At 40.5% G+C, this 23,749-nt stretch overlaps 1 protein-coding gene across 1 annotated transcript; it reads right to left on the bottom strand.

The window, feature by feature from the left end:
* Window positions 1-320: 320 nt before the first annotated feature.
* Window positions 321-22,514, bottom strand: LOC135550673 (protein Wnt-11-like). Its single transcript, XM_064981694.1, has 6 exons — window positions 22,321-22,514; window positions 19,820-20,015; window positions 17,254-17,498; window positions 14,889-15,166; window positions 11,813-12,105; window positions 321-847 (listed from the first exon to the last, which is right to left on the bottom strand). Exons 2-6 carry the CDS (start codon window positions 19,900-19,902, stop codon window positions 673-675), a joined length of 1,074 nt encoding a protein of 357 aa, XP_064837766.1. The 5' UTR covers window positions 19,903-20,015; window positions 22,321-22,514; the 3' UTR covers window positions 321-672.
* Window positions 22,515-23,749: the final 1,235 nt, after the last annotated feature.

Raw genomic sequence — 23,749 nt, 5'->3', positions numbered from 1 at the left:
TTCTAACACTGGGAGTTCTTTTTCCTTTTTCTGAGGATGCACACAGAACTTTCTGTCTGCAGGCGAGTCCCCATTCGAGTTCAAGTGTCCACAGTTCAACACCAGTTACTAAATAAAAAAAGTTCCATGACTGAAAGTACTTGAAGTTCCCTTTGTGTGTTTTGTACCTTTTTCCTCTCTTTCTTTGCGTGTCTTTCTCTCTTGAAAAAACAAGTATCATTTGAGCAATAAAAAATATGGATCCTTCAGAACCCTTTGAACTCTGTGGAAACGGTGAACGTCAACATCAGAGCGTGACCAGAAGTACAAAAAAACAAACATCCAATATAATTTATTTTAATAAAGGTATATGAAAATAGACTTTTGATATCCAAGTATAGCAAGTGTAAGGAAAGTGTAAGGAAAGAAAAAACCCTTGAGGACGGTGGTCTTCACGTAAACCGATAGGCATTGTCACAACACCCATTTGTCCACGTTCGTAAAAATGTTTAACATTTTAGTCCAGCTTGTGGGTCAGAGTTTAATAAAGAATTATGAACAAAAATAAACTGTTTCTTGTCAAAATATACACGCTAAAGCTTAAGACAAAAGTAAGCCATCTTGGAAACGTAGTGCTTTGGTTATCTGTGGCCCCATCCCAGAGACTGGATGGATGAAGTAGACAACATGGAATCATTTGCAGACGTATCTCTCCACAATCCTCTCACACTTCTTACATGTGACATAGCAGCACCAGTGGTACTTGCAGTGGCAGCGTTCCACCAGCTTCTCTGTGTAGGGGTTGTAGCCTCGCCCACAGCACATCAGGTCGCAGCTGTCGCTGCCGATGGACGTCTTGTTGCACTGCCTGGAATGGACAGAGAGAGCAAGTTAAAATTATGTTTAATCCTTTTTTGCATCCATAAGTGTCACTGTCTGTCCCAAAACAAATGACAGAGAAACAAACCATTCTATACACCGGTAATACATTTTGGCCAACGGAAAGCCCTCAAGGTCCCTAACATATTTACACACACGCACAGATACACACGGTCTCTCCAATGAATTCCCCGCTCAAAAAAACCCATTGATCTTAGAATAGTTCCTCTCTCAAATATCAACCCCAAAAAGTCCAACCCAAGCCTCACAAATGTATTTAAAAGGGAGAGCTTGACAAATGCTTATTGTGCATTCACCCAAACATTCTCAAACGTGTTTTGTCTGAGGGCAGCAGATGCTTTGCTTGGGACCCTTTAATTTCTTAAGCCCAGGGGCATCTTAAGTGAGCAGAAAATAGCTCTATCATAAATCAGAGTGAATACACAGGGGAGCTCTCCCTCTATTTAACCCTCTCCACATAATTGCATTGATTTATAATAGCAGAGTGTTAATGGCCAGCGTGGTGGGAGACAGAGACACTAAGAGGATGGCTGAAGGCTGCTGACACAGAGGGAAAAGGAGGGAAGGGGTGGTGGGTAGGGAGGGGGGGAGGGAAGGAGGGAGGGAGGGTGAGTCATTGGAATACGTAGGACAGACTCCTTTATTTATTTTCTTTTTACCTTTTTCTTTTTTGTTTATTTTAGGGGGTGGATCAGCTTTAATATTGAGGATAGATTGTTGCTTCCATCAATGTAATTGTCTAAATCATTTCCAATCCACCATATAATTTTTGGGTAAATATATATATTTCCATATACATACAGTACATACAGTACATACAGTACATACACATACATACCCCAATATATATATATATGTAAACATTCATACATATACACATACAGTTGAAGTCGGAAGTTTACATACACTTAGCTTGGAGTCATCTAGTTTTTCAACCACTCCACAAAATTCTTGTTAACAAACTATAGTTTGGCAAGTCGGTTAGGACATCTACTTTGTGCATGACACAAGTAATTTTTCCCACAATTGTTTGCAGACAGATAATTTATTTATCACAATTCCAGTGGGTCAGAAGTTAACATACACTAAGTGAACTGTTCCTTTAAATAACTTGGAAAATTCCAGAAAATTATGTCATGGCTTTAGATGCTTCTGATAGGCTACTTGACATCATTTCAGTCAATTGGAGGTGTACCTGTGGATGTATTTCAAGGCCTACCTTCAAACTCAGTGACTCTGCTTGACATCATGCGAAAATCAAAAGAAATCAACCAAGACCTCAGAAAAATAAATTGTAGACCTCCACAAGTCTGGTTCATCCTTGGGAGCAATTTCCAAATGCCTGGAGGTACAACGTTCATCTGTACAAACAAAAGTACGCAAGTATAAACACCATGGGACCACACAGCCATCATACCGCTCAGGAAGGAGAAGCGTTCTGTCTCCTAAAGATGAACATACTTTGGTGCAAAAAGTGCAAATCAATCGTAGAACGACAGCAAAGGACCTTGTGAAGATGCTGGAGGAAACAGGTAAAAAAGTATCTATATCCACAGTAAAACGAGTCTTATATCGAAAGGCCGTTCAGCAAGGAAGGAGCCACTGCTCCAAAACCAGCATAAAGAAGCCAGACTATGGTTTGCAACTGCACATGGGGGCAAATATCGTACTTTTTGGAAAAATGTCCTCTGGTCCTCTGATGAAACAAAAATGGAACTGTTTGGCCATAATGACCATCATTATGTTTGGAGGAAAAAAGGTGGAGGCTTGCAAGCCGAAGAATACCATCCCAACCGTGAAGCACAGGGGTGGCAGCATCATGTTGTGGGGGTGCATTGCTGCAGGAGGGACTGGTGCACTTCACAAAATAGATGCCAACATGAGCAAAGACAATTATGTGGATATATTGAAGCAACATCTCAAGACATCAGTCAGGAAGTTCTATCTATTTTTGCTAACTTTCTATTAAAATATAGTGGAGTGAGATTATTTCTTTCTTTCGGGATATGTACACCGAGTATGTCCACATCCCTGTCAGACCATTTTATTGGTAAACTACACGGTAATGTAAAAGTTGCATTTTTTGTGATCCAATACATAATATAGTACACTTATCATAATTTGGTTCTAATCCAGAGAGGTTAGCAAAAGTATCTAGATCCTTTATGAGGCTGTGGAGGGATTCTAACTGTGGTTATAAAAGAAAACATAAATCATCAGTGTAGCATGACACCTTTGTTTTTAAGCCACAGATTTCTAAACCCGTAATATTATTGTTAGATCTAATTTTAACAGCTAACATTTCGATGGCAATAATAAATAGATATGCCGATAGTGGACAACCTTGTTTTATTCCTCTTGACAGTTTAAAACTTTCTGACATGTAGTCATCATTATTTACTATCTTACACATAACTTTAACCAATTTTATAAGAGATTCTACAAAATTGAAATATTCTAGGCCTTTATATATAAACTCCAGTTGTACTTTATCAAAAGCCTTTTCAAAATCAGCTATGAAAGCGAGGACTGGTTTCCCCGATATTTCATAGTATTCTATTGTTCCCAGTATTTGTCTTATATTATCTCCAATGTATCAACCAAGTAAAAAACCCATCTGATTAGGATTAATAATATCTGACAATACCTTTTTAATTCCATGCGCCAATCATTTAGCTATAATTTTTTGCATCACAACACTGAAGTGTAAGAGACCTCCAATTTTTTAATGGACTGGATCTTTATACAGTATATACCACTTGAATCCTGTTTCAGTAATAATGAAATCAGACCTTCTTGTTGCGTGTCCGATAATCTACCATTTATATAGGAGTGGTTAAAACATTCTAATAATGGTCCTCTGTGTATATAAAAAAGTTTGTTATTCTTCCACTTCTATGCCATCCAGACCTGGAGACTTAAAGGCTTTAATTGCATCATGAAGTTCCTCCTCTGTCATTTGGCCTTCACATGAGTCTTTCTGTACAGATGTTAATTTTACATTATTAATAGGAAACAAATCCATACAATTAGCTTTGATTGGTGGAGATGGAAGAGACTGAAACGAAAACATATTCTTTTCGCCAGGTAAATACTGATTGTCTTTTCGTATTATCTGCTAAGCCATTACAATTATAACTATACTTATTTCACCACTTACCATAATGAGACACAAGTTTCAATTCTATTTATCAAAATATATGTCTGTAAACGTACCATTAAAAACGTACATGATGATTGGGTGTCAATATAGCTGTACCAGGATATTTGCATTGCTACTAAGTAAACATCCAATTGGTTCCCACTTTTCCACCCACTAAAACCCCTCCTCATCCCGAGTTGGGTTGTCATCCCAATGCCTAGCAGACCACCCCCGCCCCTCCGGATCCCATGGCCCCGAAGACACAGGGACCCATCCTTCGAAAAGAACACACAGTGCCACTCACAGAATAGAGCAAATCAACCGCCAAATGCATTTCCATCGCCCTCACCTTGATTTGTATTATATATAACCATTAAAAAAATGTATATACTGTATATATATTTTAAAAATCATGTTTATCTTATTTTCCATAATTAGCTATTAATATTTGTAGTAATGTAGGTAATTTATTTATAATTAAATTTTTACCTCTCACCAGTCTCGCCATTACCAAAATTACATTATCGCAAGCAATTATTATTTTAGCAAACAATTATTGTGATTCATCCTATATTGTCCCTAACATCTTTTACTCCCTCGCAACAGTTGGGATACACACACACACACACACACACACACACACACACTCATACACACTCATACACACTCATACACACTCAACCCCTTTCCCCCACAACAACCATAGACTCAACAGTTGCACTATCCTAGAGCCCAACTCAAGAATGGTCTTGATTTATGAATGCATATACAGTTGCAGTTGTATGAGAAGGCCTGCAAAACTGAACAAAGAAATGGGGAGATTTGATTAACCATTGTCAGGTCCTAGGTGATGGAGGTCAGATATACTCCCTTCCCCTGAAACACCCACAACATGTTCCCCCGTAGTGATCATATTCTAAGCATCTCTCCGTGCAGTCAGACCTTTGATTTTGTGCCACCATGGCCACAATAATATGCCCCCTCTCTGAATGTCCGAGTGTGACCCCGTCCCCATGTGTTACTGCAGCTACTGTTGCCAGCACTGCCACTGCCTGGGTGGGGGCACCCCACCGGAATCCCTCCTGGCTAGGTTCAAGGTCGTCAAGGTTCTCATTAGCAGCTTTGAGAATTTCCTTGTATATTATGCTCTCCCATCCTTACAATAATGACCTTTGGGATGGAACAATTAACAATAGCTCTACACAGATTTGTTTTGTCAGGGAAAATCTGCCCTATCTGGTGCAAGTTAATGGATCAAAAGTACAGTACAGTCTGTTAACTCCACATCACTCTCACACAGCTGTCACTCACAGTCAGAGCTACTAATCTCATTCTGAATTAAAACACATCCTTCGATGGTGCCGTCACACGCAAGACCCACAGTGCTTGTTGCATTTGAGACACTGATCATCCCTCAGCTCCGGGGATATTATTGAAATGTAATTTGTTATGCATTTCCTATTATTACAGAACACATTCTAATCCCACAAATAACATCACTATAGGACACTTGTAAAAGACAGCTTTCTACAGAAGAGGCGTCCAACATTTGTGTCCCTAACTGAGTAGGCTTCAAGTTTGCTGCTACTCCACTCCAGGTATTATCAAAGGGCAGTGGTGGAAAAAGTACCCAACGGTCATACTTAAGAGATACCTTAATAGAAAATGACTCAAGTAAAAGTAAAAGTCACCCAGTAAAATTCTACTTGAATAAAAGTCTAAGTATTTGGTTTAAAATATATTTAAGTATCAAAGGTAAAAGTATAAATCATTTCAAATTCCTAATATTAAGCAAAACAGATGGCACATTTTCTTTTTTCTTTTTTCTTTACGGAAAGCCACGGGCACACTCCAACATTCAGACATAATTTACAAATGAAGCATGTGTGTTTAGTGAGTCCACCAGATCAAAGGCAGTAGGGATGACCAGGGATGTCCAGTTGATAAGTGCGTGAATTTGACTATTTTGACTATTTGTCCTGCTAAGCGTTCAAAATGTAACGAGTACTTTTTGGTGTCAAGGACAATGTATGGAGAAAAAAGTACAATATTTTCTTAAGCGAAGTAAAAGTAGTAAAAAATATAAATAGTAAACTACTTAAATAGTACTTTAAATTATTTATACTTAAGTACTTTACACAACTGTCAATGGGGTCAAAGCTATCCATGGCGAGGAGTAGTGAGATTAGAATTCACTTGAAGAGTAAACACAGATAAGGCCATCCTGAAGTGTGCACCACTGAACATGGCTCCGTCAGGGTATCCCACTAGCTCTTGTGAGTGTCTAGGGATCGTGTGGGTGAGGAGTATGGTGCTGTGATGAGGCCATGTGATGGCGAGGAGGAGGTGTGGGGTAGGGCGGTTAAAACATCCCTAGACCTCTGGGACCCTCTTGGAAGCACACACCACACGGCACATCAGTGTCACACGTCCCCTTGCAGACTGCCACCAACGATTGCAGGAGTCAGAGGCCGAGCCTTCTCTTGTCTCTACCCCTCCCGTTACGGAGTCTGAGCCGCCGCAGCTTCCCACCATTAGCTCTGACAAATTGAAAACTCTAGTCATTGGCGACTTCATTACCCACAGTATTAGACTTAAAACAAATCATCCAGCGATCATACACTGTTTACCAGGGGGCAGGGCTACCGACGTTAAGGCTAATCTGAAGATGGTGCTGGCTAAAGCTAAAACTGGTGAGTGTAGAGAGTATAGAAATATTCTTATCCACGTTGGTACCAACGATGTTAGGATGAAACAGTCAGAGATCACCAAGCACAACATAGCTTCAGCGTGTAAATCAGCTAGAAAGATATGTCGGCATCAAGTAATTGTCTCTGGCCCCCTCCCAGTTTGGGGGAGTGATGAGCTCTACAGCAGAGTCTCACAACTCAATCGCTGGTTGAAAACTGTTTTCTGCCCCTCCCAAAAGATAGAATTTGTAGATAATTAGCCCTCTTTCTGGGACTCAGCCACAAACAGGACCAAGCCTGACCTGCTGAGGAGTGACCGACTCCATCCGAGCTGGAGGGGTGCTCTCATCTTTATCTACCAACATAGACAGGGCTCTAACTCCTCTAGTTCCACAATGAAATAGGGTGCAGGCCAGGCAGCAGGCTGTTAGCCAGCCTGCCAGCATAGTGGAGTCTGCCACTAGCACAGTCAGTGTAGTCAGCTCAGCTATCCCCATTGAGACTGTGTCTGTGCCTCGACCTAGGTTGGGCAAAATTAAACATGGCGGTGTTCGCCTTAGCAATCTCACTAGGATAAAGACCTCCTCCATTCCTGTCATTATTGAAAAAGATCATGATACCTCACATCTCAAAATAGGGCTACTTAATGTTAGATCCCTTAATTCAAAGGCAATTATAGTCAATGAACTAATCACTGATCATAATCTTGATGTGATTGGCCTGACTGAAACATGGCTTAAGCCTGATGAATTTACTGTGTTAAATGAGGCCTCGCCTCCTGGCTACACTAGTGACCATATCCCACGTGCATCGTCTTTTGAGCTTCTAGTCATGAAATCTATGTGGCCTACTCAATCACTTTTTATAGCTACTGTTTACAGGCCTCCTGGGCCATATACAGCGTTCGTCATTGAGTTTCCTGAATTCCTATCGGACCTTGTAGTCATAGCAGATAATATTCTAATCTTTGGTGACTTTAATATTCACATGGAAAAGTCCACAGACCCACTCCAAAAGGCTTTCTGAGCCATCATCGACTCAGTGGGTTTTGTCCAACATGTCTCATCGACTCAGTGGGTTTTGTCCAACCTACTCACTGTCACAGTCATACTCTGGACCTAGTTGTGTCCCATGGAATAAATGTTGTGGATCTTAATGTTTTTCCTCATAATCCTGGACTATCGGACCACCATTTTATTACGTTTGCAATTGCAACAAATAATCTGCTCAGACCCCAACCAAGAAATGTCAAAAGTCGTGCTATAAATTCACAGACAACACAAAGATTCCTTGATGTCCTTCCAGACTCCCTCTGTCTACCCAAGGACGCCAGAGGACAAAAATCAGTTAACCACCTAACTGAGGAACTCAATTTAACATTGCGCAATACCCTAGATGCAGTTGCACCCCTAAAAACGAAAAACATTTCTCATAAGAAACTAGTTCCCTGGTATACAGAAAATACCCGAGCTCTGAAGCAAGCTTCCAGAAAATTGGAACGGAAATGGCGTCACACCAAACTGGAAGTCTTCTGACTAGCTTGGAAAGACAGTACCGTGCAGTATCGAAGAGCCCTTACTGCTGCTCGATCATCCTATTTTTCCAATTTAATTGAGGAAAATAAGAACAATCCGAAATTCCTTTTTGATACTGTCACAAAGCTAACTAAAAAGCAGCATTCCCCAAGAGAGGATGGCTTTCACTTCAGCAGTAATGAATTCATGAACTTCTTTGAGGAAAAGATCATGATTATTAGAAAACAAATTAAATCTGCGTATTCCTTCAAAGCTCAGTTGTCCTGAGTCTGCACAACCCTGCCAGGACCTAGGATCAAGAGAGACACTCAAGTGATTTAGTACTATATCGCTTGACACAATGATGAAAATAATCATGGCCTCTAAACCTTCATGCTGCATACTGGACCCTATTCCAACTAAACTACTGAAAGAGCTGCTTCCTGTGCTTGGCCCTCCTATGTTGAACATAATAAACGGCTCTCTATCCACCGGATGTGTACCAAACTCCCTAAAAGTGGCAGTAATAAAGCCTCTCTTGAAAAAGCCAAACCTTGACACAGAAAATGTAAAAACAACTATCAGCCTATATATCGAATCCTCCATTCCTCAGAAATTTTTTAGAAAAGGCTGTTGCGCAGCAACCTACTGCCTTCCTGAAGACAAACACTGTATACGAAATGCTTCAGTCTGGTTTTAGACCCCATCATAGCACTGAGACTGCACTTGTGAAGGTGGTAAATTACCTTTTAATGGCATGAGACCGAGGCTCTGCATCTGTCCTCGTGCTCCTAGACCTTAGCGCTGCTTTTGATACCATCGATCACCACATTCTTTTGGAGAAATTGGAAATCCAAATTGGTCTACATGGACAAGTTCTGGCCTGGTTTAGATCTTATCTGTCGGAAAGATATCCGTTTGTCTCTGTGAATGGTTTGTCCTCTGACAAATCAACTGTAAATTTCGGTGTTCCTCAAGGTTCCGTTTTAGGACCACTATTGTTTTCACTATATATTTTACCTCTTGGGGATGTCATTCGAAAACATAATGTTAACTTTCACTGCTATGCGGATGACACACGGCTGTACATACCTACACGTACGCTACGGTCACAAGACGCAGGCCTCCTAATTGTCCCTAGAATTTCTAAGCAAACAGCTGGAGGCAGGGCTTTCTCCTATAGAGCTCCATTTTTATGGAACGGTCTGCCTACCCATGTCAGAGACGCAAACTCGGTCTCAACCTTTAAGTCTTTACTGAAGACTCATCTCTTCAGTGGGTCATATGATTGAGTGTAGTCTGGCCCAGGAGTGGGAAGGTGAACGGAAAGGCTCTGGAGCAACAAACCGCCCTTGCTATCTCTGCCTGACCGGTTCCCCTCTTTCCACTGTGATTCTCTGCCTCTAACCCTATTACAGGGGCTGAGTCACTGGCTTACTGGGGCTCACTCATACCGTCCCTGGGAGGGGTGCATCACCTGAGTGGGTTGAGTCACTGATGTGATCATCCTGTCTGGTTTGGCGCCCCCCCCCCCCTTGGGTTGTGCCGTGGCGGAGATCTTTGTGGCTTTACTCAGCCTTGTCTCAAGATGGTAAGTTGGTGGTTGAAGATATCCCTCTAGTGGTGTGGGGGCTGTGCTTTGGCAAAGTGCGTGGGGTTATATCCTTCCTGTTTGGCCCTGTCCGGGAGTGTCCTCGGATGGGGCCACAGTGTCTCCTGACCCCTCCTGTCTCAGCCTCCAGTATTTATGCTGCAGTAGTTTATGTGTCAGGGGGCTAGGGTCAGTTTGTTATATCTGGAGTCCTATTCGGTGTCCTGTGTGAATTTAAGTGTGCTCTCTCTAATTCTCTCTTTCTCTCTTTCTTTCTCTCTCTCGGAGGACCTGAGCCCTCGGGCCATGCCTCAGGACTACCTGACATGATGACTCCTTGCTGTTCCCAGTCCACCTGGCCGTGCTGCTGCTCCAGTTTCAACTGTTCTGCCTTATTATTATTTGAACTTGCTGGTCATTTATGAACATTTGAACATCTTGGCCATGTTCTGTTATAATCTCCACCAGGCACAGCCAGAAGAGGACTGCCCACCTCACGTAGCCTGGTTCCTCTCTAGGTTTCTTCCTAGGTTTTGGCCTTTCTAGTTTTTCCTAGCCACCGTGCTTCTACACCTGCATTGCTTGCTGTTTGGGGTTTTAGGCTGGGTTTCTGTACAGCACTTTGAGATATCAGCTGATGTACGAAGGGCTATATGAATACATTTGATTTGATTTGATTTGGCAGATGGTGCCTTAAGACTCGGCATATAGGACTAAATAGTGTACATGCTATAGACCACGTGTGGTGGGACCCTTATCAAGTTGGGGGCAGCAAATTCATGGAGCACAGTGAGTGTACTTGACGTGCAATATGTCTTCAGGTTACAGTATCTGTTAAGTGGCCTGCTGCTCAGTAGCTCAGGGCTAGGAACATGACACTTGACATGTGGACTATAGCTGGCTCCAGGAACAGTAAAGACACATTTGCATTAACTGGTTTCAATGGTCCACATATGTTAGTCTGCATTTCCAGCTCCAAGAGCTGCAGACCACAAAACCCTACTCCTTTTTTATATTTGTAATACGTCTTCTGCAGTCCAAAAACAAATAGCAGAGATTCAGGAATATGCTGCTAAAATGGATACTCATGCAAAAGGCAGAAAATGCGAAAGGCAGAAAATCCACTAGGCTGCCAAAGATGGCTAGCACATTTTTGTAGAAGGGGGGTGGCATGACCTCTCTCTATAACTGGCCCTTACCTCAGACAAAGAAAACGTCCATTACTTTCCGCTAAGTTCTCACAGTTGTCAGACCAACAACATGCAACATATATTTAAGCAATAAAGCCTGAGGGGGTGTGGTATATGGCCAAGGCCTTAGCCGTGGTATATTGGCCACTTACCACAAACCCCCGAGGTGCCTTATTGCTATTATAAACTGGTTACCAACGTAATTAGAGTAGTATAAATAAATGTTTTGTCATACCTGTGGAATATGGTCTGATATATCACGGCTGTCAGCCAATCAGCATTCAGGGCTCGGACCAACCAGTTTCTAATTCCTAATAAAACACTTCAGATGAATAGAGAGTCTTATTCTATCTTTGGGGACCATTACCTCTCATATCGATATCAGCTGAATGCACTCAGGCCCTAAGAATAACCGCATTACTCACCCCTGTCTGATTGCAACACAAGGGCCCAAGTCACAACGGTCATGTCAGGGACACGTGCTCAGACATACCACAGACAGGCTAATCTCCGGGACCACTTTCTTTGTCAGAGATTCTTAAAACAAAATGGTGTCTGCCACCAGAGTGGGTGGTAGCTAATTAAATCAACATCCTGGACAAACTACCCGCTTGAGAAAACAAACAGGATTGGTCCAGACAGAGCCAGGCCAGTAAACTGAGTATTTCTAGAGTTTTGCAAAAGAGGACCTCTGATACGGTATATACTTCCACAATGTGCCACCCATTACACCCTGCTTTTATGAACATAAGGCACACACACACACACACACACACACACACACACACACACTGTAACAGTCTCACCTGTCCTGGGTGCCAATGGAGCCGAGCTTGTCGTTCTTGGCGCAGAAGTCTGGGGAGCTCTGCAAGTAAACCAGCTCGTTCTCCCTAACGGGCCTGATGTCGATATCCTTGGGGACCAGCTGCTTGCGCGTACCCATGGGTCTGTGCACCACCTTGGTGGCTGACAGGTACTTGGTCTTCAGGTCCATGGCGATATCCTTCAGATCCTGCAGGCCTCTCCAGCAGGTCCGTATGGAGCAAGAGCCAGACACACCATGACACTTACATTTCATCACCAGCGCATCCCTCAGGGCCTGGGGGAGAAATAGAGGATGTGAATGTCAAACACTGTTACTCCTGAGGCTGATGCTATGGCAGAAAATACATAAAATATTCTACAAAGGCATTATAAATTACAAGAGTTATAAATGTACATGCTCATATGTAGGGCTGATACGGTGACCGTATTCCCACCACATCGCTGGTCAGGAGTCATGAAGGCAGTCAAATTCCACGTGACTGTTTAGTCACGGTAACTAGGCTTCTCCAAGCTCTGATGCTGCTGCTGCTGCTGGTCATTAGTAGCCTACCAAACTTACTAACTGCCTGGTACTCCGCACTCTATTGTCCCTCTAATCACTCTGACATCAATGCAAATGTAATCGAAAATCTAATCAAACACTTCATTAGAGCCAATGAGCTCATGTTGAGCAACATTTCTATTAAAAAGAGGAGGATCCTATCAGCTTTCTATAGGTATGGCATACTATATTTATTTCTCTACTTTCCTAGTATTAAGCACATTGCTTATCTTTACAACAGGAGTATAGCCTACCTGGCTGGCATGAAAATTAACCAATCAAAACACATTTCACACATATATTATTTAGTATATGTAAAGACAAGATTAAATCAAGAATAGTGTGATGGATGACAATGTTAGCCTATCACTTATGAATTATATATTATCATGTGTGAATGAATCCAATCTTAAGGCAAGTAGCACATACATTCTTTTGCGACTTTTTCAAATCATAGTCGCACACTACATGTAGCCTAGCCCATATGCCTATATATTTTGATAAGGTTTGTATCACAACTAAAGTGGCCAAATAACTTCTTAAAATAAACCACATTAATCCGCTTTATAACGGGTGTAGAGCCTAAATGTAATAAGGACGCAGCGGGTGAGTTTCAAGTTTGGGGAAGATAACTTTCACCATAAAAAATGCACCTTTATAATAAAATAAATACATACATCACATTTGTGGTCACTTTTGAGAATGGTGTTTTCCTGCTAATGGAACATTCGCGCTTATAGCCTACTGCAGTGTGAGCATTGCTGAGCTTATAATGTTAAGAAATAGCCTAATAGTTTATCAATATTTTAAGCTAAACATTCTCATCTGTTGCATCAGGCTCATTGCTTACAACAGTTTTTTTGACAGTAGTGGTTGTATTAATTTGGGATCTATCGCATCCCACAACTGTCTCAGACTATATTTGGAATATTTATTTATCACACTGAATAGAATAGGTCAACTTTTGTACTATGGGGGATAGTAGATTGACATAGGCTAGTGCTTTTGCTGTTCATTAGGGCTACTCATCTTGTTGGCTGACAAAAAATACATGTGGACAGTTCTTCCAATATCTTTGATATGCGCCTGGGAATTGTATAAGGACGCATGCAGTTGTGTCCCGCATGTGTCTGTCTTCACTTGTAGCCTGTGAGAAATCCCGGCCAGAGGTGGAAGAAAGGAATTATAATTATTATATTCAGCCCAAGACCACAACGGCCATTGGCCGCAAAAGGCATGGATAAAGCCGGGAAATTCGAGGCATTATCAAGTGCTTGTCAAATTGTGAATAAGAGACTGATAAAGTGTGTACAGCCTGCGGAAAAAATAAAGCAGGTTCGAATCCCCGAGCCTTTCATGCAATATTTTTCAAATCATCATTAGAGTCGCATCATGCAGCCTTTGAATGTATTAAAAATCAAAACATATAGCCCAACATTTGTATCACAACTAAAGTTACATAAATAACTCTAAATGAAGCATATAGTAGTACCTGTTTCTTTGTTAACCACTCAACACAGATTGGCCACATGTGCATTCCCTCAAATCGTTTGGAGAAAATATACTTTCTATTTTATTCAGCTATGTTCAATTGTATTCTTCATACTATAAAATAAAATAAAGCCACGGAATTCTAAGCAAATCTTGTCTGCAATTTTTTTTATTTGATCTTTATTTAACTAGGCAAGTCAGTTAAGAACAAATTCTTATTTTCAATGACGGCCTATGAGCAGTGGGTTAACTGCCTTGTTCAGGGGCAGAACGACAGATTTGTACCTTGTCAGCTCGGGGATTCGAACCTGCGTGTAGCCCATAGCCATATAGCATATCCAGATCAGGGCCTAACATAAGGACAACTCAGAGTATGCTACTCTGTTCTTCTGAAATAGAGTACATTTTTTTCATATAATGTTTCTTTAGACCTGTCTAAAATAAATACTGGATTTATTACATGGATTTATTAGACTTTTTAAAATGTAGAAGTTCACAAGGTCTGCATCAGTGGCTTGTAGGCTATGCGTGGAAGCCAGGAGATGCTAAATGTGTTTATGATCATTAGCGGTAAATTAGTGTGAGACAGCAGTTATTTTCTTTATCATCACCTGTTGACAAAATGGCATGACCGCCAGAGCCCTACTCATATGTCCACCCGTATATTCATATATCCCTCTTTCAATCCAGACTGCTGTTACTACTACTACTACTACTATTACTACCACTACCACCGCTACCACTACCACCACTACAACTAAAACCACTATCACTACTCCAACTACCACCACCACTACCACTAACACTACTACCACTACCACTACCACTACTACCACTACTTCTACCACTACTACCATTACTACCACTAAGACTACTACTACCATTACTAATACCACTACTACTACCACTACCACTACCCCTACTTCTACTACTACTACTATTACTACCACTACCACTAATACTACTACTACTATATCTGATTAGCATAAACAGTGAGTATATCCGTGATCTGCGTGTGTAACTACCTGTCTCCCCACTTCACTGTTGTGCAGGTGCATCAGCTTGTTGGCGTGGGAGCCTGCCTTCTTCATCTTCATGGGGGCGTCAGAGAACTTGGAGCCCATGACCAGGCCGTAGTGCAGGTTGTCTGCACAGCCACCCCAGCGGTAGCCTGGCTCAGGGATCTCTCCGGGGATGGGGCCACATGAACACAACCGCAGGTCCCCCGATGTGCACGCCCGCGCGATGGTGTGGCTGATGGCTGCCGCGGACAGGGCATACACGAACGCTGACTCCCTCGTGCCTGTTGAGAACAACAAGACAAGTCCTTGTAAGTGAGGGAACTGAATTCTGTAGATTAACTGTTATTGTTTTTCATTCATGTAACCTTCATTTAACCCTAACCTGTACCCTTAGTGAGGGTAACATGACAAAGTCACTAGACATATATGGTTATACAGCCAGAGTGAATAATATGGATGTTATAAAGTGAGTGGACAAAACATTAGGAACATGCTCTTTCCATGACAGACTGACCAGGTGAATCCAGATGAAAGCTATGATCCCTTATTGATATCACTTGTAAAATCCACTTCAATCAATGTAGATGAAGGGGAGGAGACAGGTTAAAGAATGATTTTTAAGCCTTCAGACAATTGAGATATAGATTGTGTATGTGTGTCATTCAGAGTGCCTTTAAACAGAGTACCGGTTTGAGTGTGTCAGGAACTGAACCGCTGCTGGGTTTTTCAAATAAACAGTTTCCCGTGTGTATCAAGAATGGTCCACCACCCAAAGCACATCCAGCCAACTTGACACAACTGTGACAAGCATTGGAGTCAACATGGGCCAGCATTCCTGTGGAACACTTTCTACGCCTTGTAGAGTCCATCCCCCTGATGAACTGAGGCTGTTCTGAGGCCAAGGGGGGGGGGGGGTGCAACTTAATATTAGGAAGGTGTTCCTAATGTTTCATACACTCAGTGTATAGGTAATGAAGTGTGTACACACAGATGGCATATATGTCAATGCTGGATGATGGAGGTAGGAGCCAGGAAGAAAGAACCATTCAGGCCATCAAAGACATCCCTGTATGAAGAAGAGCATTCGTCTAGAGTCTGCCAGGGGCTTCTTAAGACTGGTCTAACAGTTGACAGATGGAGCCTGTCTTCTCCTGAGGCGCATCATCGTGGAGCTATCTCACTAAACCTTTGATTAGAAGCCAGCTCTTTGTTGTGGGGTTTTTACATCTTCACCCAAACTCAGTAAAACTGTAACTGGCATTGGTTCTGTCTGGCTCAGCAAAGATCCTTTTGGCAATGGAAATGAACCCATCAAGGTACAAGTCCAGAACACGGAAAGACTCTCAAAACACTGCAAGGAGTGTGCATTTAATGAAACGAGGATCGATAGAAAAAATGTAGGTACATTACTAATGCTTTGTACTGAAGGGAGCAACTAAGAGCCTGCCTATTCTTAAGAAGTATGTTCCGCAGAGATCGCTGGCAATATTTCACATCATGCTTTACTATAGAAAGACAGATGCATTTAGGTAATGTATGCCGTAAAAAGGATTTAAAACTGAGAAGGATGAGATGCCACACAAAAGATATCTAGATCCCTTCTAATAGTCACTGTCCAACTCAATACTATCTCTTACATAGTGGAATCTATTGTGCAACAGAAAAGGCACTACTATTTTTATTTTTTAAATGAACCTTTATTTAACCAGTTAAGATCCATTGAGGTTAAAACCTAATTTGTGAGGGGGCGACCTGGCAAGAAGGAAATACAGGGAAAGTGTGTACATAAAGTGTACATAAAATATTATAACAAAAAAATACAAGATACACACAAAAGACAAAGTGTCACAAGTTACAGATATGTTTGAAGATTATCTGTATCTAAGCTATGAAGACAACCACATCAAGTACTTGGAATTTAAAGAGAAGAACTTTGTAGCACAGATATTATGGAGGTGAGTGGGTAGGGTGATAGCGGATGATTTTCTTTCTTTCAAGGTGACACAAAGAAGAATGGTATCCTTTGCTTGTCACAGTGAGCTCTGCCCTCAGAGCACAAAAGACCACCAAGGACGATTATTAAAGCTTTAAACTCTCTCTTGTAAATAATCTCCAGCGACACTTAGGTTAGAGTTTTGAATCCCACCAAGGACACAGAGTTTCTGCTGTGCTAATCATTTGGTCAGAGAAGATCACTCCTAGTTCGTTCGAAAAAAAACTTCTAGTTTGCACACCGAGCACAATGGATCTCACACCATTTCAGTCAATAGATCTTCACATAGTTTACTCTAGTATTCTGGAGTTGATTTCCGTATTTTACGCCTAGTTCTAACCACCATAAATAATAGATTGTGACCAGTAGGACTACCTCTGTCAAGGTCCGGTCGATACCTCGAGGAGTCACTGGGGATATTAATAGAGGAACAGTTCCAGCGCATGTCAGCGAAGGTCTTCTGGCAGGTCTTCTTGACCTCGCGAGCTGCAGCGATGATGGTCTGCATGAGCTCCAGGTTGCTCCGACACAGCTGGGCTTGTGAGGACACCAGGCCCGGCAGCAGCTTGCAGTGGTGGGTCTGGTTGATGTGTAAGGACACAGGTGTGTGTGATAGGGCCCTGGAACAGAAACAGACATGCAAAAGCCAATACAAGGTCATTTTCTTACTTGTGCCATATACTGAGCCACATGTTTTCAACCATTCAAACACAATGAGAGCTGTTTGAAATGGGGAACATTTTTGGCATTTGAACCACTTGACTTAGGAGATACAATGGAAATGCCAATGGAAATCTCTCAAAAAGTCACGAACAGGTAAAACATAACAGACCACAGCTTGGCATCAGGTTATTCTCCTGATTCAGTTCACTAGAGGAGGTTCCAGAACATGCCAAACAATTTATTCATCATAGGCAAAAAGCCAAATCTGCCGGCGCTACATCTATTAATCTATCATCATTTAAATTCTTCATTGGTTTAAAGGATTTTATTCCACCCGAGACTTTACTCTGACATAAGTCATCTGAATATGGAAAACTAAAAGGGAGGCACACATACTTTGTTTTCACTTAGACTGAATAGAAGATTAGTTCATAGAAAATCCACCAGAGAACCTGGTCAGTCAGTCAGTTACTGATCTTTGTTTTCTATGTCTTGCAGGAGCATTGCGAGGGAGAGAGAGTTCTGTGAGAACCAGCCAATGCCTCATGTACCTCGGCCTGTTTGGGATTAGGAGGAAGGGGTGGCCACTCCATGCCTAATGGTAAACTGCGACACCCCTGTGCTCCTAGTAACCCAGCGCTCACAAGTGTTTATGGTCCCATCTGGTTCACATCCAGGCCCTGTAGCAATATCAAGGCTGGGAGAGACCCTTTCTACGATAGGATTTAGTACAATGTCATGCAATTCCCAATCTCACTCTCTCTCTCTCTCTCTCTGAGGCACATTTTCTGCTCAACGTTTATAGCCTAGAGAAATATTAACAACTTACTCATATAGGTTTCAGATGCTACAGATGCTAAATAACCCTTCCAAATCATGTGCAGGCTTAAAATGGCCATTCATCTATGAACAGAATACAAATATGTACCAAAATCACTTAAGAAGAGTGTGCAAAGCTGTCATCAAGGCAAAGGGTTTGAAGAATCTCAAATATAAAATATATTTTGAATTGTTTTAACACTTTCTTGGTTATTACACGATTCCATATGTGTTATTTCATAGTTTTGATAAAGAAAAACCCTGGAATGAGTAGGTGTGCCAAAAATTTGACTGGTACAGTATATATATACAAAAGTATGTTGACACCTCTTCAAATTAGTGGATTCGGTTATTTCAGCCACACCCGTTGCTGACAGGTGTATAAAATCGAGCACACAGCCATGTAATATTCACAGACAAACATTGGCATTAGAATGGCCTTACTGAAGAGCTCAGTGACTTTCAACGTGACAAAAGTCATAGGATGCCACCTTTCCCTGCTCAACTGTAAGTGCTGTTATTATGAAGTGGAAACGTCTAGGAGCAACAATGGCTCAGCTGTAAAGTGGTACGTCACACAAGCTCACAAAACGGGACCGGCGAGTGCATTGGGGCAACAGTTTGGGGAAGGCCCCTTCCTGTTTCAGCATAGCATTCTGACTAGACCGGGCGCGCACGTGCTTCAATGTGCATGTTAATTTTGTCCACCCACACCAGACGCAATCAGGACACACAGGTTGAAATATCTAAACGAACTCTGAGGGTAAACCGAGTTTGTTTCTAATATATCCTCGTTCAGGCTTCTTCTTTGGACTTTATATGGCGGTTGTAAACTTTAAGGTGCATTACCACCACTGACTGGACTGGAGTGTGGACCTCAGTTCATCTTTCAATCACCCACATGGATATATGCTCCTAAAAACCAATGAGGAGAAGGGAGAGGTGGGACTTGCAGCGCGTCAAGCGTCACAAATAGAACTTAGTTATATTTTAGTGCCTGGCTATGCAGACCAACTCCATATTAATTCAACGAGCAGGTGTCCACATACTTTTGGTCATGTAGTGTATATATATTATTATTGTTTTTTTTTTCATTTTTGGAAATTGATCCGCCAGTTGCCCATCCCTGCTGTAGAGCATTAACTTTCCGATCTCTAATTCCAGTTAAAATCTTCTTATTAACATTCACCAGGCAACAAATTGAGAACCTCATTTAATCTCAGTACTCAAACTAAAACACACAACCTGTCTTTCTTTTTACCCACATAGACAATATGGCAAAAAATGTCATCTTCATATGGACAATAAAGTTAAATTATATTCTGTTATTTTCTATAACAGTTTAAGAAGCAATAAAGTAAAAAACGAGAAGGATTAGGAGAGCCCCATCTTCTGTACAACATTGTGCACAATAAAGGAAAAATGCAGACACAAAAATAAGGAAAGAAAAGGTCCTTACAGCCATTTGATACCGGAGCAGATCTGGGACAACAGCAGAATGGTAAGCAGACAGAGCGGGAGGGTGTTAGACATTTTCTTCATGATGATAATGTTCCAACTTAGAGATGACGGTAATGCAGGTGAATGTTGGCTTCTAGGCTCTTCTAGATGCAATCACAAGTCAACTGTCATGGCACCGTCTCACCCTCTATCCCCTGTTTGGTGGAATAAAAAAATGCACCATTAAAATGCACCTCCAGTGAGAATCTCACATTTAAAAGTTAATATTCTGTTAACTCATATCTAAATAATGTTGTTGACTCATTCTATACTCATATATGTGGCCAAAGCATAAATTGGAGAAGAAGAAAAAACACCTCAAACTTGTATCTCGACCAGACATAATATTTTTCTATTTCCTCATTGAGGATTATGTCATCCTCCTGAGGAGGATGAGCTGGCCTATCAGCGGTCTATTTGCGTGAATATTTTGAATGACCAGAATATGCCCACACCATTCCCACACAGAAAAACTTCATTTTAACATAATTAATGACAAAAAATTTGGAGGGAAAACTATTTTACTCATATTGTCATTAATTATAGGTCATATTTATACAAATCTGGAAACACTGGACGGTTACATTAAAGCAACATTCCACAGCAAATATTCAAAACAAAATGTCAAAAGATAATCTATACTATATTGGTTTTATTTATTGTCACATTGTTTTTAAATATAGTGTAAAAGTAATAGAGAAATCTAAAACTCTATTTCAATAAATGTATTAATTATGGAAGCCTCTTTCCCACTGCAACAACACCAAGACACATATTCAGCATAGCAAAGTTTATAGCAGCACATAAACTTTGCTGAGTTTGCTCATAAATTTCAATGATCCTTTTGGGAAACGCTGATCATGTAAATTACATAAACTCTCCCGAAAGTTGACAGAATCTCAAAAATTATCTGGAAAATTCTCACAAATTTCTCACAATTGATAAAAGGTTACCTTCCCAAAAGTGTTACCCTCCCACAAATAATGCCCAATTACGACCAATTCTGCACTAAATATCATGTATATATATGTTTTGTTTTGTTTGTTTTTACAAATGAGCAATTAAAATGTAACTTAGGCTAGGTAGGATATAACCACAAACTGACTGTAATTTCTACTTAACTTTGGAGAAATCTCAGAAGGTTTTTCAGATATTAAGATGATCAGTGGAAGGCTACAACAAACCAGCATAGACCTATAGCCTCCAGCAGACAAGGTTTTTAGGCCTACATGGCATTACCTGCATCAGATAGGGCCTTTTATTGTCCATGTGAATCTCAGAGCTTTACATCTATGCATAAAACAAAACACTACTGATTGTAGTGATATTTACAGTGGGAAGAGTAGTTGCTTAATAATTCTTATAACCACAAACAATAAGACATATGTCAATATTATCACCAGGGCCAAATATTCACAAGCATCATTAACCATGTGTGTAATGATGATCTATCCAAGTTTATAGACCCGTTTCGAGTTGTCATCTAAATTGGGTTAGGACTATATGCTGTACAGGAGCGTAACAAGACACGTAGGAAATTTTAACTAAAACGCATATGGTAGCCTATATGCGCTAGCAATCAACCATAAATTTAGACTAGAGAAGAAAATACGATTCTACATTGTTAACATTTCTTTAACATTGACATTAACATTTCACTACCCGACCCCTACAGTTGTGGTAGCTAGTTAGTAGCCTAGTTATATTAATCCCGAGCTCCCATTAAGTGTTTACATAAAGTGCATTGGGTTTATGCGAGGGAAACTTCTCTATACATGCAGAGCTTAAATTGGGATTTGTGTGGGGTGAACTGTCAATTAAATGATTTGTTTTTCCATGATTATCTTCAACAAATATCAATTAAATTCCCTCTATTAGCCATGTCAGCCACTCAACCTAAAGCGGTGGAACTTTTTTCCACATCGTTCTCTTTCAATTTCCCACATGAATGCATGTTTGAAGCTGTCTTCTTGTTTCTAAGCCTTCTATTCAGTCCCTGTGGGGACGGGAGGAAAATTCAAAAAGACACTTGCACAGCTGAGTTATCTTTGTTGCAGGTGCATGTTAACAATTGAATAACATGGAAGGAAAGATAAACCCGCACACTGCTCTTGCTAGTATCACTGTTCTTTATTAAGCTCTACTTATCGGCCTCAAGGCCTTCGTCATAGCTTTTTCGTCTGAGCTTTTTTTGCGAGGCAAATAAAATGAAGTTAAAGTTAAAATGCAAATACTTTGAGTCACGTTCAACATCATGAAGTGGACTGTCGAGTCGTTATTCCAACAATATATTGGATACAATCTATCCAAACTACAAGAGTAGAAATTGATAAAATATAAGCTTTAAATAGCCTAACTTGTGTTAAAACAAGCTTTAAAACAACAACAAAAATAAGCATGTTATCGATAACTTTAGACTATGATAGTCATGTGATGAAAAAGTATGTCATTGCTCCTCACCTTTAATGATGATTAAGTATCAATTCCGTGTAGCCTAATATCCTTTTGAATTCAATATCTTCCACAAACACATATAAATCCACAATTTCGTAATTCGAATGAATCCCAAAAAGAGGAAAGCATCGTTTACTCCCCAGCAGCAGCGGCTCTCTTCTCTCGCAGGTTCTTCGGTGTGGTGTGTCTCGAGCTGCTGAATGTGTCTGACTCTTGGCAGTTGGGCAGCCTCAACTCATAAGTACTCCTGCACGGCTTTGATCTCACTGGTGATGTCAGGCACACTTAGCATAACAAAGCTCATTGGATTTGGAATTCCAAGGAAAGGGGTAAAACACTCATTGTCCAATCTTGTTCTACAAATGATAGACATTTTTGTTATTGTTGATGTTTGTTATATATATATATATTTTTACAGTATTATTTTCGAGGTTGCCCACAACAATAGCAATAGCCAACAATAGCCTAACGCTCACAATAATGATGCTAATATATAATAAAAATCAGGAATAATAACATGTAGGCTATTTTTTTATGGTTATTATAATTAAGATTATTATGCTTATTGTTATGTGTTTTATTATTATTATTGTTGCTGTTATTGTTATTATTATCATTATTTTTATTGATTAATTAGCCTATTATTATTATATTGTATTATACTATACTATCATTACCTTCATTGGGCCTATTGATGCTGTTTTCTTATCAGCGTCATCTATCTAATTAAAAACTGATTTTAATTTATTATTTAACTATGCTGAGTTTTCTTAAATATATTCGATAATAATAAATAAAATATTGAAAATATGTAACGCACATATGATTCCACCATGGTCACCTCGTAATTTTTTACAAGCAAGACAGGTAACTATTGCTTTATAGTTTCTCTTCACAGCTTCATGTTCCCATGCATCGCCATGTACATTTTATATACCTAGCTCTCTCTGCTCACTTCGCCACCTGCAGATAATTCCGTAACGCTCAGTGCTCTCCACGCAGTAAAACAACCACATACCCACGATCCTTAATAACCATGCATATAAGACACATTCATTAAGAATGTTTCCACTGTTAACACTGTTCCAGTGTGTTGTCTGACAGAGCGGGAACCCCCGCCGGTAATTAGTGCGGGTGTTTGCTTTTATGAGGAAAAAAACTTTATGAGAGAAAGGAGAGGATGACAAAGTATAGGCTACCTATAGGCTACAATTCAAGTTCAGAAAGCCTGGTCCTAATGACTCAGATTAAAAAGAGGGATGGTATTTTATTAAACTGGCATAACCAGCCCATAATTAAATGAATTCATTTATAATTGAACATTTATATTAAACGTTATTATTCTTTCAATTACTGGACAGCAGTTATGTTATGGGACACTTTGCCAAATAGTGTTTCGGCCTTAAACAATGTTGAACACCTGATACAGTCTTTG

The sequence above is a fragment of the Oncorhynchus masou genome, chromosome 12, assembly GCF_036934945.1.
Source record: "Oncorhynchus masou masou isolate Uvic2021 chromosome 12, UVic_Omas_1.1, whole genome shotgun sequence".
Classification (NCBI taxonomy): Eukaryota; Metazoa; Chordata; class Actinopteri; order Salmoniformes; family Salmonidae; genus Oncorhynchus; species Oncorhynchus masou.
The sequence above is the reverse complement of the archived record's forward strand: the minus strand, read 5'-3'. Positions and strand labels throughout refer to the sequence as shown.

Bases quoted from the DNA above. Each gene is read 5' to 3' on its own strand.
- LOC135550673 (XM_064981694.1), bottom strand. From the start codon at position 19,902: ATGAAGAAAATGTCTAACACCCTCCCGCTCTGTCTGCTTACCATTCTG. The intron at 17,499-19,819 runs GTAAGGACCTTT...TTTCTGTTCCAG, and splicing joins TGCTCCGGTATCAAATGGCT to GGCCCTATCACACACACCTG. The intron at 15,167-17,253 runs GTAGTCCTACTG...TGTTCTCAACAG, and splicing joins TCGACCGGACCTTGACAGAG to GCACGAGGGAGTCAGCGTTC.